The sequence below is a fragment of the Podarcis erhardii genome (genome assembly GCF_964252035.2).
Source record: "Podarcis erhardii genome assembly, chromosome: 7".
Lineage (NCBI taxonomy): Eukaryota > Metazoa > Chordata > Lepidosauria > Squamata > Lacertidae > Podarcis > Podarcis erhardii.
The window spans coordinates 42,488,599-42,504,781 of record NC_138511.1 but is presented as its reverse complement, the minus strand read 5'-3'; the positions used below and the strand labels follow the sequence as shown (position 1 = coordinate 42,504,781).

The 16,183-nt window shown below is 50.4% G+C and overlaps 1 protein-coding gene across 1 annotated transcript; it reads right to left on the bottom strand.

Moving 5' to 3' along the window:
- Position 1: 1 nt before the first annotated feature.
- SLC22A31 (solute carrier family 22 member 31) lies at positions 2-10,149 on the bottom strand. The gene is made up of 9 exons (XM_081872268.1): positions 9,265-10,149; positions 8,594-8,697; positions 7,629-7,783; positions 7,246-7,414; positions 4,765-4,910; positions 3,250-3,358; positions 2,517-2,731; positions 1,826-1,937; positions 2-771 (listed from the first exon to the last, which is right to left on the bottom strand). The coding sequence occupies exons 1-9, from the start codon at positions 9,622-9,624 to the stop codon at positions 342-344; spliced, it is 1,800 nt and encodes a 599-aa protein (XP_081728394.1). The 5' UTR covers positions 9,625-10,149; the 3' UTR covers positions 2-341.
- Between the last annotated feature and the right edge of the window lie 6,034 nt (positions 10,150-16,183).

Genomic DNA, 16,183 nt, shown 5'->3' with positions numbered 1-16,183 from the left:
CTACAAAGGTGTCACACAGTTTTTTATTAGACGTGCTTGGGGGCACCAGAGTCTATAAGGCACTGAGGGTAGGGCTGCAGTGGCTCTTTCCCTGCGAGACAGAGAGAGGTGAGTCCAAAAAGCTGGCGCCCTGCAGGTGTTTTGGACTACAACTCCCATACTAGCCCCAAACGTCTGGGGGGCAAGAGGCAGATGATCCTGTGTGACGGCCAGCCGCCCTCTGTGCTCACAGCCTCACTCCAGTTTTTAGGAACATGGTGCAGTCCTTCAACCGGGGGGGGGGGGGACTTAAACACCCTCCTCGCTGCCCCAAGGCATGCAGTCCAGTGGCCAGCAGGCCTCTACATCCCTTCCAGAGTGCTGTTGTTCCGGGAGCGCACCGGGAGCAGCGGTCTTGTTTGCCCAGAGCTGGCTCCATGGTGGGAGCCCAGCATCTTCTTGGTGGCTGAGACGAGGCGGGCGTAGCTGTCAGGGTCGTAGGGGCCAGCTGTGGAGCGGGTGGAGAGCAGCGGCAGGTGGTCCTTGTGGCGCTGGCGCTGACTGGAGCGGAAGAGCGGGGGCCGGTGCTGACTCTCCCCGTCCTGCAGAGAGTCCGGAAGGGGCCTGCTGGTGCTCTCTGGGAGCAGCATGATGCTAAGCACCGACAGGATGGCGAAGGAGGCAAAGATCACATGGTGGAGGAAGAAGCCATGGTTGTTGTGGATCTCCATGAGTGGAGTGGTGGCCTGGCCCACCAAGCCAGCGGCCAGGATGAGGCCCAGCCCAGAACCCCTGCAGAAGAGAAAAGGGCAGCAGTGTTGGGAACAAGAAGTGCTGGACAGGGTGAGGGGGGTAGAAGAGAGGAAGTCCCGCCTGGCTACATGAGGCACAAGCTCAGCAGCTAAGGACAGAGTGGGGCTCCCTGTGGGCCATGTCCAAGATCTTCCTCCCTCCCCCAAGCCCACTCCTCCTTTTAAAAAAAAATGTAGTTTTTACTGAGGATTTTTTTGTGTTACAAAACAGATGCCCACTTCTCCTTTTAATGGCTAGTGCGGCTGTGTGAGAAACACACAAAGGAGCTGCCTTTGCCCAGGTCAGATCAGTGTCAAACTCTGGCTGGCAGCCTCTTCCCAGGGTTGGCCTCATGCCCAGGAAGGCTTTTACCAGGCCTACAACCCAGTATCAGAGAATGATGACTGGAGCTTCAGGAGGGGGCCACCCAGTGCTAGAGAGCAGCTGCTTTGCATCCAGAAGTTCCCACATTCCACCCCAATGACATCTTAATTAGAGAGCTGCCACTGCCAGTATATCTTCCTATATACATAAAAATGTAATGTTGTCATCACACTGCTCCTGTTGGGAGGATTTACAATGTTTCATCACAGTCCTGGATTTGCATGGTTGGCAAGCACAGCAAGCAGGGGTGCGAGCCCCTTGTAAACAACACTCAGCCAGATGGACTAATGGTCAGACTCCGTAGAAGGCAGATTCCTGTATTTATATGACCTCCTGCATGCAAAGCAGATGCTCTACCACAGACCTACTTCTTCCCCAGTGGCAACCAGGGATTTAAATGTTCACAGGACCGGTCATTTGGGTAAGGCTTTCATCTGGGTAGACCTCTGCAAATTGGGCCTCTCCTGTTCCTTCCATCCCAACCCCCAGCCGAGATAATGCAGCAGTCACCCTCCCACTCTGGGTTCTGGGCCTGCCAGTCTATTATCATCCTCATTATAATTACATTTCTATACCGCCCTTCATCAGTGGAACACAGGGTGGCTTACAGTATACAGTCTAGGCCTTGTGTGCCTGCACAGCACATGCAGGGAGAGGAGAGACGCCTCACCTGACCACGGTGGGAAGCACCTCGCCGGCAAACAGGACGCTGAGGGCGGAAACAGCTTGTGATGCGAGGATCCCCAGGACAGAGAGCAGCACAATGAGCCAGGACATCAGGTCTAAGGGAGGAAGAATAGAGAGGCAGGCAGGCTAAGAAGGTCTGCCCAACTGCTAACGAAAGTGGATGGCCCAGAGAGGACTTCATAGAGCAAACCTTAGCACAGGAGAGGAACCCATGGCAGTCCAAAGCCACATTCCCTTCTGGGCTGCTTTCCAGGGGCCACATGCCAGTGCTGGGTGGGCCAGAGTAGGTGGAGAGACACATGCACATTTCCCCCTTTGGTGCAGTAGGCAGACTTCCCCACACACTTGCCACACCCCTCTCTGTCCTCCAACCAGGCAAGCAAGAGGTCATGGAACTGTTCTAGCCAAGCAAACACACTGGGGAGCAGGGAGGGGTTTAAACAGGGCCAGGTGCACAGGCTTGGAGTGACACAGCTCCAGGCCCAAGGCTCCCAACCCCTGCCTTAGCAGGTAACTCGCGCAAGTGTGCCAAGCTGCATGTGCACGGATGAGGACAGCTCGTGGCAGCTTTGATCACTCTAAACCCAGCCAGGAGAAGAGAGCCTGGGAGGGGTGGGGTGGGGGTCTCTTCTGGGAACTTGTGGTTACCCCCCCCCATAACACTGTCTGCTTACACTGAGTCAAGGCCAATAGCAGCAGCGAAGAAACGCCCATCAGGATGGTGCTGAGCAGGAGGGCGGCACGGCGTCCAAAGTGGTCCACGGTCAGGCACAGGAAGAGGAGCGCAACTGCCTCACTTGCCACCAGCAGGAAGTAGGGGAAGTAGAAGCCCGGTGCGTAAGAGGTCAGGTTGCGGGTGAAGCTGTGGCGGATCCCACTCCCAATGAACCTGGACAGTAGGGGAGACAGGAGGCAGAGGCAGAGAGATGATAAAATGCTCTGCAGTAACTCTAGGAGGATGGACCAGGGGTTAGAGTTTGACAGTATGAGCAGGGATATGGGTCCCGTGGGTCAAATAAAGAGGGTGGCACATGGGCCAGAAGTTCCCCATCCCTGCCCAAGAGGAGAAGCGATACTTGTGAATAACTAAGGGTAGATAGCAAAGAGGATCAATGTATAGGTCTGTGAAGAGGCCAACTGGATGCCCCTGGGAAGCCTACTGGCAGCAGGGCGGGGAGACAGCAGCCCTCTTCCCACTGTTGCTCACTAGCAATTGGTACAGTAGGCAAAGGTAGGCTGCCTCTGAACGTGGAGGTTCCAGGAAGACATTACAACTAATAAGTCAGTGCTGGGAGATTTCACCACCACAGCAACTTCAGAGTGGCTGCCGACACTTCCCAGCACAGCTCACAGCTCCCAGCTCCCACAACCAGTTCTCAAAGAACTCACAACACATCAGGCTCTTACGCAGTGAAACCCAGGATAAGGCTGTTCTTCCAAATGACCCGGGTGCGGAAGATCTTGAAGATGCTGTGGTACTGTGGCAGAGGGGCCCCTCCAGACAGGGTGTCCAGCTCTGGAGACGGAATTAAAAACATATTGTGAGACAACCAGCACCACTAATCCAGGAAACCCGCAGCATATATTTTTTAAAATTAATTGACATGAAGAATGTACATGCTGGCATTCAATTATATTCTCAGGGCAACTAACAGCAAAAAGTTAACACAATGGAATCTCTCAACAATGCAGGAAAAACCACAGACCAAACAGCAAATAAAAATGTCAGAAGAATGAATTAAGAAGCCTTGAGATTTATTTACATTTTCAAGGTCAGTGGCAGGTGCCTAAAGGGCAGCCAAGAATCCTTGGGTGTGCCAAAGCCAAAAAGGTCCTCTTCCATCATTTCAGAGACATATGCGTGGATCCTCTTTGCTATCTGTCCTGAGTTATTCACAAGTAATGCTTATCCTCTTGGGCAGGGATATACGATATACGATATCTTTATTGTCATTGTCCCATGCAGAACAATGAAATTGAAAAACTACATAAAAACTACATAAAACTACTACAAAACTACATAAAACATTCAAAAATCCCTAAAATCTCTGATGGGGATGGGGAACTTTTGGCCCATGTGCCAAATGTGGCCCAGGAGGCTGTTCCTGAGAAACCATCACCTACTTGCCCCACAACTGACATCATATGACACCACATATGCAACTTCCAAGGAACAAATGGGAGCTTAACGGGAGCTCCTGATTGTTCCTCTGCCGGAGGAAGGTGGGCTCCCACTACCCATCAGTGCACCTTGCTCCTCAGCAGGAGAAAGCTTGCACTGAAACTGCTGCTAAAATGGGAAAGAAAGAGACTCTCAAGTTTCCACAGTGCTGCCTGCCCCTGGAGCAAGCCCCTTGTAAGGGGTGCTGAGAATACACCTTCAAAGAGAAGCCACTGTGATGTCAGGTAACTGATAGACAGCCCTGCTTCCTGTCAAATTTGGCCTGAGAGGGCAGTTACAGGGATCTGGCCTGCTTGATGGGGTAGGGTAAAAGTTTCTCCAGCTGTGCTCTAGGCGATGTTGGACTCCCATCAGCCCCATCCAGCATGACTAACACTCATGGGGGATGGAAGTCTATCTTCACCTGGAAGGTGACAGGTTCCCCATACCCTACTCTAGGGGACCAGAAAACTCCACCCACATCAGAGAAACACATCCACCCATGTTGCAGCTTGCACACCTGCTTCTCTCACAGTGGGTCAAGAGACATCGACCCCCAAAAGGCAATTGGTGCTTTTTCCAGCCTCCAATTGCATGGGGATGGCATACCTTGCACCCAAAGTAACCTGGCAGGGCAGATATTCACCAGCCCCACCAACCTGAGCTCCAAATGAGCACCCAGCATCCCGTTGCTCCAAGCCAGAAACTGACACAGCAGCAAGGCTTAGAGTGAGGGTCAAGCCTAGCCCTTCAGACCTCACCTGCAAACAGGTGCTCCCAGCTGTAGGAGTCATCCTCCAGGCGGATTCCATTGCCCTCGGCTAAATCGCGCAGAACCTGCTTGCCTTCCTCAAGCTGCTGAGTGGCCAAGAGCCAGCGGCCCGACTCAGGGGAGAAGGCAGGACACCTGCTCCCAAAAAAGAAGAACAAGCACTGCTGACGACCGGTGGAATCCTGGCAGGCAGAGCTGGAGTGTAGCTGCTCCTTCATTCTGGACAGTGTATCCCCACACGGAGAGCAACTACCCAAAGCTTGCTGGATATTCTTGGGAAACCCAGTCTCTTGGCTACAGCCTGCACACACAGGAGTAACCACAACCACACTGTGCAAAAATGAACAAGGCAAAACTTTCAAGGGAGAAGAGGGAGGGAGAATACAACCAAAAGTTTATTGAAAATCTAAAACATGTATTATTATTATTATTATTATTATTATTATTATTATTATTATTATTAAGAATTGGGGGGGTAAAGGTGATGGTTGTTATGTTCCCAAGCATGAACCAATTCAGAAGAACTATGGGGGCAGGGAGCCTTGAGTGCATATGACACTGAAAACTCTCCTTAGGTGGTGTTTAAGGAAGTGTGGCTTGTGTGGTGAGATGGGGGCTTTTCAGAAGAACAGTCAACTTGCCACATCTCAAGTAGCGAGGAACAGCTGAACTGTGCAGCCTTTTGCTGCTAGGTCAGTGCGCCATACTAATGGCCTCTGCCCGCCAACCAGAAAGTGTTTTCAAGTCCAGAAAGAAGAGAGGGAGGAAAGGGGGGGGTCATATGCTTTGAATAACAGCAACATGGGGTCCCCACTTCCGGATATCCATTTTATTGGGTGTTCATGAGGATTTGTGCTCATCATGCTAACAGGACCATCACCCCAGATCCCACACTCAATACTGTTTGTGCCTGAAGATGTTTTGGAACAGTCACACTGCTTCATTTCCAAGCAGTGCATAGCCCTGGAATCCTGTAAAATGTCTTATACCGCAAGCATTCTGGTTTATTTTTGTTGCCCTGCTTTTGCTGTGCTATGGCCCCTCCAATTGCATGGGGATGGCATACCATGGGGATGGGTAAGCCATCCCCATGCAATTGGAGAGCTATAATGTGGCAGCATTGGGGCAGGATGGCAGAGAAAAATTAAGTAGAACAAACCTGCCACTGATGCACTACTATTACGTCAAAACATGTTGCAGAAGACACCCACAATAACACCTTTGTCTGGAGGGGCCCGTACCCTCTCCTGGTTTCAAACTGGGGACACTGCCTTTGTGCAGTGTGGAGAGAAAGAAGGGAAAGTGTGCTTTTTAGTGCTTTCTTGTATGGATCCAGGGCCTCTCCCCTAAGTGTCCCAGCATGACTCTCCCTTTCCCTGCAATGTTTAAACATCCACTCCTTCCTCTGCAGTACACACCCCACATTGCTCAAGCCTAAAGGAAGCTGCTCCAAGTTGCAGCTGGATCAAGTGTGTTCCCTCAGCCCTTGAACTGAAGGGCTCTGCCAAGGGCTCTAGTGAAGAGGGTTTGCTCAGCACTCAGGCAGTGACCTCTGCAAGGCTGAGGAAGTGCCAAGTGAGCTGAGGCTTCAGAGTGGCTTGCAGCAGCACCCTCTCCTGCCTGGAAGGGTTGCAAGGAAATCGTGCAAAGGAGGCAGCAGGAGTGGGGATGCAAGTGCGGCAGCAGGCAGCCACAGGATAAGCGCTGCCCTCTGACCCCGCCACCATCAGGCAAGGGTCCCTTCCCACCTTGGGTGTGCTGTACCACTGTGTTTTGTCTCCATTCAGTGGGAAATATTTAACAGTGCACACATGTGCAATGCCACAGCGTAGTGTCAGCTGAAAGCTTTTTAGGGCACCAGGTTAGGGGATCGAGCAACTTTAACACAGCCCTTGGAGCTGCAAGACTTTTGTCAGATAGGCGTAGATTACTTATTCTGAGAAAGCAGGGCTGGGAACCTCAGGCTCAGGGACTGAATATGACCCTCCATTTGGTCCTCGTAACTCTCCACAGGCCACATCCCTTACTTGGTCAACTTCAGGTCCTGAGAGTTTTTTGCCTGGCTGGAATGTGCCCCTGAATTCTGATAATGCCTCTTGCTTCCCTGGATGGAGGAAAGAGAGGGATGTCGGTGCCAAAACTGGTCTACTGGACAAAATGTGTGTTGCTTTGCCTGCCTTTGCTTCTATCTAACGGAATGCGGCCCTCAGAAGGTTGTCTAGAAGATAATGTGGCCCCTGGGCTGAAAAAGGTTCCCTACCCATATTTTAAGGCACCAGGAGAATTACAGGGAGTTCCCACCCTGGGAAGAGTTTTCTCAAAGTGCAGTGGGAGTGTGAGAACCACACTGATCTCCTCATTGACATGAGGTCCACAATGCTTCTTGTGCCTCTCATTTCAAGGAGTCATGTGTCTCCATTGTAAGGCTTCCCACCCCCTTATAGTATTCAGGGCTGAGAGGCAGACTTACCACCAGCAGGCAGCCAGCAGAGTGAGTCCCAGCACTATTGTCCCCTGGAGGAGCCGCCACTCCTTGCAAGCCACCGCCAGCCCTGGCAAGAGCAGCTCCCCAGACACCCAGAAGAAACCAGCGCCCATGGTGACTGCCAGGCGGTGCGGAGGGTCACACAACTCCAGCCCTGGGGAGGAAAAGCCAGTGAGAAACACATGAAATGGAGACGGGGGCAGAATGTACAGGAGAGGTACACATGGCAGGCAGAGTTTGCTGGTAGCCTGGGAGACACACAGGTCTCTGCTTTGGCAAAGATCCAGAATTCCCAACCCATTATATGAAAGCAGAGGCAACTGCGGAGGACCTAACAAGGATGTGGGGTAGCAAACAGGGCCACTCACTTGCAACATAGAGGGAGAGGAAGGTGCCAGCCAGCAGTGCCCCAAAGAGCAGCCGGGTAAGTACAAGCATAACGTAATTCACAGCCAGCGCCACGGCAATGCCCAGAGGGATGGACAACATCAAGGAGGAGATGAAAGTGGCCCGGCGGCCAAACCTAGAAAATCAAAGGAGGGCAGTGAGTAAGGATGCAAAGTTGGGGGATTCTACAGGAGAGCCAAAGGCCCATCTAGTCCAGCGTCCTGCTCTCCGCCAGATGCCCCAGTAGGAAGTCTACAGCTCTCACTGGCTGCATCTCTGCTCAAAAACCCCAGCCCCCTCACTCCCACAGGACACAAATCCATGGGCAATAAAGCTACCAGCGGCTACTAGCCACAATGGCTGTGCTCTTCCTTCATGGCCAGAGAAAACAATACTTTTCAATGCCAGTTGCTGGAAATTGCAGGAGGGGAGAGTGCTCTTGTTCTCAGGTCCTGTTTGAGCGTTTCTCACAAGCATCTGGGGGGCCACAGTGAAAACAGGATGCTGAACACTCTAACCACTACACCACACTGGCTCTAATACCAAGTCAAACTGTTTTGTTGCTCTTGACTGTTAGCATTGACTCTGAGCGACAACATTCTCTCCAGGGTCTCAGGAAGAGAAGGATCTTCCCTGCCACTTGCCATTTTATCATTAAAAACAACTGGAATTGAACCTGGGCTCTACTCCATGCATAACCAGTGCTCTACCACTGAGCATTACATTCGCTTCCCTTGGGGATAAGAACATCCTGGTTCAACAAGACTGCAGAACCACAACACCATACAGCAGCTGTACACTAAGAGTGTATTGGGTTCGCTGGGACGCTAATTAAGAACATGGTAACAAGCTTCCAGTCCTCACTGAGGATTCACAGCACACAAGGCAAGGCTTGCTACAAGCTCAAGGGAAGGCAAAGCAGCATTGTGATGGGGAAATATTTTACCTGTCACAGGCCGATCCAAAAGCCATGTAACCAATCAACCACCCCAGGAGGTGGGTGGTTTGCTCCAGGGGCACCTGCCAGTGGTTGGCACAGACCAAGTCCCACTAGAAGGAAAAGGGAGGAGAGTTTTCAGAACCAGGAGGCTGGTGGTGTTGCCTGCCTTTAGGTCTTCTCATAGATATAGAGACGCCCAGGGGCCACTTCCAGCTTTTGAGGCCCCCAGCCATAATAAAATTTAAAAATGGCGCACAAAAGCAAAATGATCTAAATCAGTTAACAACAAAAACCATCAAGCTGGTCTCTGAATGTAATAAATTCCATGTTCAAGTTCAACAAAAATCATGGATTTTACCAAATGGCACCTCTTATTTGTTTAAATGCCTCCCTCACCCCCGCATAAAAACAAGCTGCAAAAATTAATGAATGCAGAAAAAGTAACAAGTTAATTTTAAACCTAAAAAATAAAATTAACCCTAAATTTGAGGCCTACTTTAATCTGGAGGCCCAGGCCAAGCCCCTCCCCGCTCTTTACAAAATGTGCAACAGCGAGAGGTTTTGCCTAGGTCAGAACCCACGGCGTCATTTGGGCAGGTGGACCTGGGTCTCCCTCTTCCGTCCCCTTCCCAGGGCCACTCTGCACATCCTCAGAGGCACCCTTCTGACCCACGGACCTGCGTCACAACGGTGGAGAGGAGGCCGGCCTCAGGCAGGACGTACTCCCAGCCGCGGGTGCAAGGGCCGGTCCCGTTGGGCTCGAGGCCGCCCCCGGGCGGCGGGTAGCGGTAGAGCAGGCAGTGGCTGCCGGGCGGGGTGGAGGCGTTGAGCAGCTCGGGCCCGCTGGCGTTGCGCAGCTCGGGCGGCAGCAGCGCCGGGTCCGGGCGACAGCGGTGTGGCGGGGTGGCGGCCAGCAGGAGCCCCGCGGCCAGGCCGAGCGCCAGCGGCACGTTGGGCAGCCACGAGGCGGCAGCCAGGAGCCGGGCGCGCCGCCCGAAGCCGCCCACCTGCCGCAGCAGCTGCCCGTCGAAGTCCATGCGCCGCGGGCAGGACGGTCACCTGGAGCAAAAGAGCAGCGCCGCCTGGCTGGCTGGCTGGCTAGTTAGGCGGCCGCGGCGGGGCGGGTGCTTAAGGAGGCCGGCCGGAGGGAGCCGCCCCCTGGGAGCTCGGAAGGAAGAAAGGACTGGGGAGCGCACGGCGAGGCAGCGACCCTCGACGGTACCCTCCCCCGCTGCTGCCGCCGCCGCTCGCTTCCTCCCTCTCGGCCTGAGTGCACCAAGAGAGCCGTCTAGGAAAAGCAGCCGGGGTAAGGAGGGCTGCTTGCGGCTCCCGCTTTTTAGACGGCCCGCTCACCGACGCAGACACAAGTCTTTCCTCCTCCTCCTCAGCGCCGCCTACTGGTTCTCGTCCGCCCCGTCGCGTAAGGCGTACCGGGTGGATTCTTCAAACGATTCCGGACGCGTTTCCCTAAGTTTTGCCTGTTGATTTACATGAGAAAATAAGGTGGTGGGATGGCAACATATATTCGCGTGATAGCATAAAATTTCAAAGCGGTTTACAAAAAGGATAAAACAGTAAAATTATCAGTAAAAAAAAAAAAAAAGCAGTTAAAATTACTATCTATATTATTCAAAAATAATTAAAATAAACGATAAACTAAAAACAAAAACAAAACACAAGATTAAAGCACATTACAACACTCTGCATGCCTGGGTAGATTTGCCTAAACAAAAATATTTTAGCAGGTGCCCAAAAGAGTCATTGAAGACACCTGCCTGATTGTGATAGGCAGGGAGTTCCAAAGTGTGAGTGCTGTAGGCAAAATAAAAGCCTTTTCTCCCTTCAAAAGCAGGAGGGAGATTGAGGATCATTGCAGAAGTCCCACCCCCTTAGATCAAGAGCCTGGCTGGAGCAGACTTTTTGGGGCGAGCCATCCAGCCCAGTATTGTATCCTGGATCCTAGAAGGAGAGGCCAGGCAGATTCCTCTGCAAAGCTCACTCACCAGCCTTGCAAATTACTGTGCGTGTGTCCAGCATTCTCTGTTTGGACATTGTGGAGGATAGAGTGGGCTGCATCTGACGAAACAGGCTGCAATCCACTAAAGCTTAAGCAAAAACAGGTAGCCTTGAAGGCAATTCCACAAGACTCTTTGCTGTCATTGATCCTGCGAGAGTAATGATAATACACTTTTTAAACCACCCTCCAACCAAGTTTCCTTAGGCACCACCAGCTTCTGACTCATATAGGAACCAAAGCTGCCTCTTGGGTGTGCTGCTGCCCTGAAGCTGGATCAGACCAAAGTCCCATCTAGCCCCCCCCCCCCCTGTTCTTCAGATGGCCAACCAGATGCCCACAGGAAGCTTGCAAGCAGGATGTGAGCACAAGGGATCTCCCTCCCTCCTGTGATTTTTAGCCATTGGCTTTCAGAAGCATCACTGTCTCCTACTGTGGAGGTAGAACACAGCCTTGTCCTCCATGAATTTACCCAAGCCTTTTACAGCTATATTATCACTACAAACTGTAGGAGCAAGTTTGGCAGTTTAACTTCACTTTGTGAAGAAGTGCTTCCTTTTGTCTGTCCTGAATTTTCCTGCATTCAGCTTCCATGAGCACAGCCAAGGGGGAGCAGAGGAGACAGCTGCCCCCCCCCCCAAATCAATAAAAATCCTGGCTATGCCCTTGTCATCTTCATTGGATGGCCTCTCCCACTACATTAAGGAAGACTGTGCAGAACCCAGGAAAGATGGTAGGAGGTCATACATAGGCCCTTAGCTATGGCTACTTGAAAAAAGGACCTGGAAAACACAGGCTCTTTATCTGGACTGACGAGTGCACCATTTAGCCTGGTGTACCCTTGTAATAAGAAACTAGAACAGACAGGTGCTGCAATTTGACCCAATATTCTTTCACAAAGAGCCCCCTCCAAACCCAGGATCTGCGCCCAAATGTAAACTCCAACCTGCTTACAGCTGCTTCCTTTTGTTTTTAGGAAAATAGGAAGTTGTCTTATTATACCAAGTCAGGCCATCTAGCTCAGCACTGCTAACACATAGTGGCTCTCTTGTTTGTGTTTCAGACAAGGCACATCCACAGTCTTATCTGGAGACATCATGGATTGAACCTGGGTCCTGCTCTGTGCAAAGCAGATGCTCAACCACTGAGCTACAACCCCTCCCTATTTCTAGTCTTTAAAAATCCCCATGCTTCCCCCGCCCCCCCCCCAAAATTAAATAGTGTTTTACATATTACTCCATAGCAGAACAAACTGCTGGTGGTAGAGCTTTGCAGTTGCCTTTTAGGGAAGTGAGGAGCGGCCTCCCCATCTGTTATTGCATAAAAACAGACACAGAGTTTGAAATCACTCGCCAGCCGCCTAAAGTCCTAGAAACACCTTGCCTGAGAGTCACATGATCCCAGGGACTGGTCAGCTTTCCCTCCCTGGCTTCCTGCTTCTTAGACTCACCTTTCCCAAGGTAGTGGGGTGGGGTGGGAAAATTTCTCCATGTTACAATGCAGATCTAAATGTTGTTCCTAAGTGGTGTTGGGGGGGGGCAGGGGCAGGGAGTGCACAGTCAAGAAGAGGCCTTGCTTTTAACTTTGCCCAGTGAGAAGGCTCAGAGACAGTAGCTGAGGTTGCACAGCTGGGACAGAGTGGCTGCTGATAAAAAGGCCTTTTGTTCTAAGGGCCCCTCCCTGTCTGTAAATGGAGCTCTTATCAATTTACTCATCTGGGCAGGGAGAGATAATCTGGGGAAGAGGGAGGAAAGATTATTAGCACTCTAGCAGCTGAGACAGAGAAGGAGCAAGCACATTCCGGTCAAGCAGCTTTCTTTCAGCTACTGCCTCTGAGTGATTGTATCCTATATCAGGTTTAAGCTTGCCAAGTGTGTTTGACAAGTGCTGCTGTGCTTGTGCCAAACAGCCTGCACCCCTGCGAGAAGCTTGTCACTGCACCTCAGCAGACTGGGGGACTGTGTGGCTGTCAGACTAGTCTCGGTGAATCTTAACACAAGTATTGCAGGGCAAAGGCTGGTTCTGTCTACTGGGACACATTGGCTGTATGCATACCATTCATATAATGCTCATTCCCCCCTTACACACACACACACACACACACACACACACACACCCAATCCCAGGAACAGCTGCAATTCCCAGCATCCTTAACAAACTACAGTTCCCAGGATTCTTTTTTTGTGGGGGGGGGGCAGGGGCAGAGAATGTGCTTTAAATGTGTTCTGTGTTTTTTCAGCCTACGTTGAAGTTATCTCCCTCCAGCAAAACAACTACATTAGTTCATGTCAGCGTTGTCTTTAAATATTCTGTCCCCCAGGTGATAGAAATTGCTAAACATCAGAATCTCACCCAATGCTAAGACGTGTCCTGAAAATTGCTCTTTAAATCTCTGGACTGTTCAGCAATTTAACCCACTTCAAATTCTTGTTTGCAAAGGTGAATCAGGATGCTATTTCATCGCTCCAAAGTGCTCTGAGAGGACACAACACAGCCAGCTTTTGTCTCACCAACTGATTATTCCAGCAAAACAAATCCTTAGAACATGGCAAGCTGAGCTGTAGCAACAGATCCTGTGAAACATTGTCCATGTGGATCAAATCCCAGGGTTAACTGCAGGAAATAGCTTGCCATCTTCAAAATAATTGTTGGCAGGGGTAGCCCTCAACTGTGACTGTTCTGAGAACTCCTTTTAAAAATTATTTTTAAGGGAAGGAAACACTGCTCTGTACTGAGTCAGCCTCTTGGGTCTATCTAGCCCTGTATTGTATACACCTGATCCAGCCCCCAAGCCGTTTTTTGCTTTCCCTCTCTGCAAGACCTCTCATTTGAGTGGCAGTGGAGAAGCACAGCACCTTGATGGGGATGCAAACCGTCACCTTCCTGGTTGTCAGGTTGATCATTTAACAAGGGAAGAGGGAGCAGCACCTGCTTGTGTGAGGCAGTGGGGTGTCCAACTTCTGCTGCAAGGATTCAGACAGGGGGATGCAAGGAACAGAGCGTCTTTGCCACTTCCTTGGAGGGAAAAATGGAATATAAATGCAATAAATAAATAATATACCACCCTGAGTTAGATGGATCAATGATCTGATACCAGGTGAGGCCGTTTCTTGTGTTTCCAGGTCTTGCAAAAGTCAGAGTGCCTTGAGCCAGAAACACTCTTTCTTTCCAGTGAAGAAATGGAAACCTTGCAATGAGGAAGTGACAACTCTTTCACAATCTTTGCAGCAGAAGCCAAAGTGAGCAAACCTCACGATGCGTGGCTAAAACAGCCCTCTGAGCATCTTAAGAGGAAGGATCGGCACAAAGGTGTTAAACAAAGTGTCCCATTCCATCCTCACCCTGGTAATTAATATATCCAGAATAGCAAGACCCTGTCCACGCACCACGCAGAAAAGACGACACATTTTCTCCAGATCCACAGCTGATCCCAAGGGGGCTAGAAGTAGCATTTAATTGTTAAGCCACCTTGGTCACTTTACATGGAAAAGCAGAGTCTAAATGTAATAAAACAGTAGGTTACCTCTGCTGCAGCTGCTGCTAATCTTCTCTGCTCCCTGCCATGACCTCCCTGCAAGCTGTGGCTGTGCTTTGACAAGCAGCTGGGATTTCAGCCCTTTTGATCAGCCTCTGCCTGGTGAGCAAGTTTCAGCAAATTGCTGGTGACACCTAGTGGTGCAAGACGAAAGTTCCCTGTGCACCTGTTTGTATATATAGCAAACTTCACTAGCCTGTCTTCTTCCACCAGTCCCAGCTAGCCCAAAACATCTGGAAGCCACAAAGCTGATGCTGTCAGGGACTCTGGGAACTCTCACCTTGCACTCTTTATTTCTGTGCATGGCTGTCTCCTATTTATGCCTCCAACTCTGCAAATTGCCAATAAAAGAATGCCAATTTGAGGGGAGTCTTTGGCCCGACCCAGCAGGGTTCTTCTTATGTTCATAGGCATAGCCTGGAGTGAAGCTATAACTCAGCAGCAGAATATGTGGCTTGGACTGAAGAGGTTCCAGCTTCAATCACAGTACATCCCGGTTTATTAGTCATTCATTTATTCAATTTATTCCTTCCTCCCAAAGGAGCCCAGGGTGGCAAAAAAAGTGATAAAACAACAAAATAACCATAAGCATGCCTGTGAGTCAAGAAACAATGCTGGAATAGATGATCCAACTCAGCCTAAGATAGGCATGTAAATGTTCATCTCCCTCTCCCCAGACCTCATCTTTATTTTATTGCATCTACATCCCACCTTCCCTCCAAGCTCCAGGTGGCATATGAGGGTTTCCCTTTCCGCCATTTTATCCTCACAACAAGCCTGTGAGGTAGGTTAGTCTGAGCAGCAGCAATTGGTCCAAGGTCGCACAGTGAGCTTCAGGGCTGTTTGGGAATTTTGTACCCTATTCATGTCTCTTTCCCAAGATATGATCACTGGGGTTGGAACTGCATCACTTTGGTGATTTTGTATGGCAGGGACGGGCAACCTGCAGTCAAATGTTGGTGCATTTCAGCTGCCAATTATCCCAAACTTATTGACCATGGTGGTCACAGCTGCCAAGAGTTGCTGTTCTCCATCCCTACTGGACAGCACCTAATGGCAGTGGCACTAGATACACAAAGCAGTTGTTGTGAATGCACACACACACACACACACACACACACACACACACACACACAGAGTGGTGGTGAACACACTATCCCTGCCCTCCCTCATACAATATGGCATTTGTCAAGACAAGCTTCATGGAAGAGCCTCACCAAAACATGAAGGAAAACACCTGTGGGATGCTAACATGCCTGACCTTGTAGTATTGTAGAGAGAGATATTCGGGACATGTATTTGTGTGTGTAAACCAGGTGTGGGTAACCCTTTGAGTGTCTAGATTGGGGTCAGCAAACTTTTTCAGCAGGGGGGCGGTCCACTGTCCCTCAGACCTTGTGGGTGCCGGACTATATTTTGGGGAAAAAAATGAAGGAATTCCTATGCCCCACAAATAACCCAGAGGTGCATTTTAAACAAAAGCACACATTCTACTCATGTAAAAACACCAGGCAGGACCCACAAATAAGCCAGAGATGCATTTTAAATAAAAGGACACATTCTACTCATGTAAAAACACCAGGCAGGCCCCACAAATAACCCAAGGATGCATTTTAAATAAAAGGACACATTCTACTCATGTAAAAACATGCTGATTCTGGGACTGTCCACGGGCTGGATTTAGAAGGTGATTAGGCCTGATCCGGTCCCCGGGCCTTAGTTTGCCTACCCATGGTCTAGATGTTGAACTACAAATCCCATCAGCCGCAACAAGCCTGGTCAGTGGCTAGGAATAATAAGAGCTGCGGCTCAGCGGCTCAAGGGCCAAAAATTCACCACACCCGGTGAAGGGAAAGAAGAGGGGTTATTTACAAGATCTGTTGATGCTGTGTGTTAGAAAATGGATTATTCTGTGTGGATGCAGTCTATTCCTTCATGACCTTTGCATGGGACCTGTACTTGTGTGGAGAGATGTTGCAAAATGCTAGAGGTAGAAAGTAGGAACAGATGCTCCGAGCTCTCCCTTAAGGGAAGAACTTAGTTATGA

What these genes read in the sequence shown, in the direction of transcription:
- SLC22A31 (XM_081872268.1), bottom strand. Translation starts at nt 9,624, where the DNA reads ATGGACTTCGACGGGCAGCTGCTGCGGCAGGTGGGCGGCTTCGGGCGG. An exon ending in CCTCTCCCTCTATGTTGCAA is followed by an intron (nt 7,415 to 7,628) that starts GTGAGTGGCCCT and finishes TTTCCTCCCCAG; the next exon opens with GGCTGGAGTTGTGTGACCCT. An exon ending in GTGCTTCCCACCGTGGTCAG is followed by an intron (nt 772 to 1,825) that starts GTGAGGCGTCTC and finishes TCTCTTCTGCAG; the next exon opens with GGGTTCTGGGCTGGGCCTCA.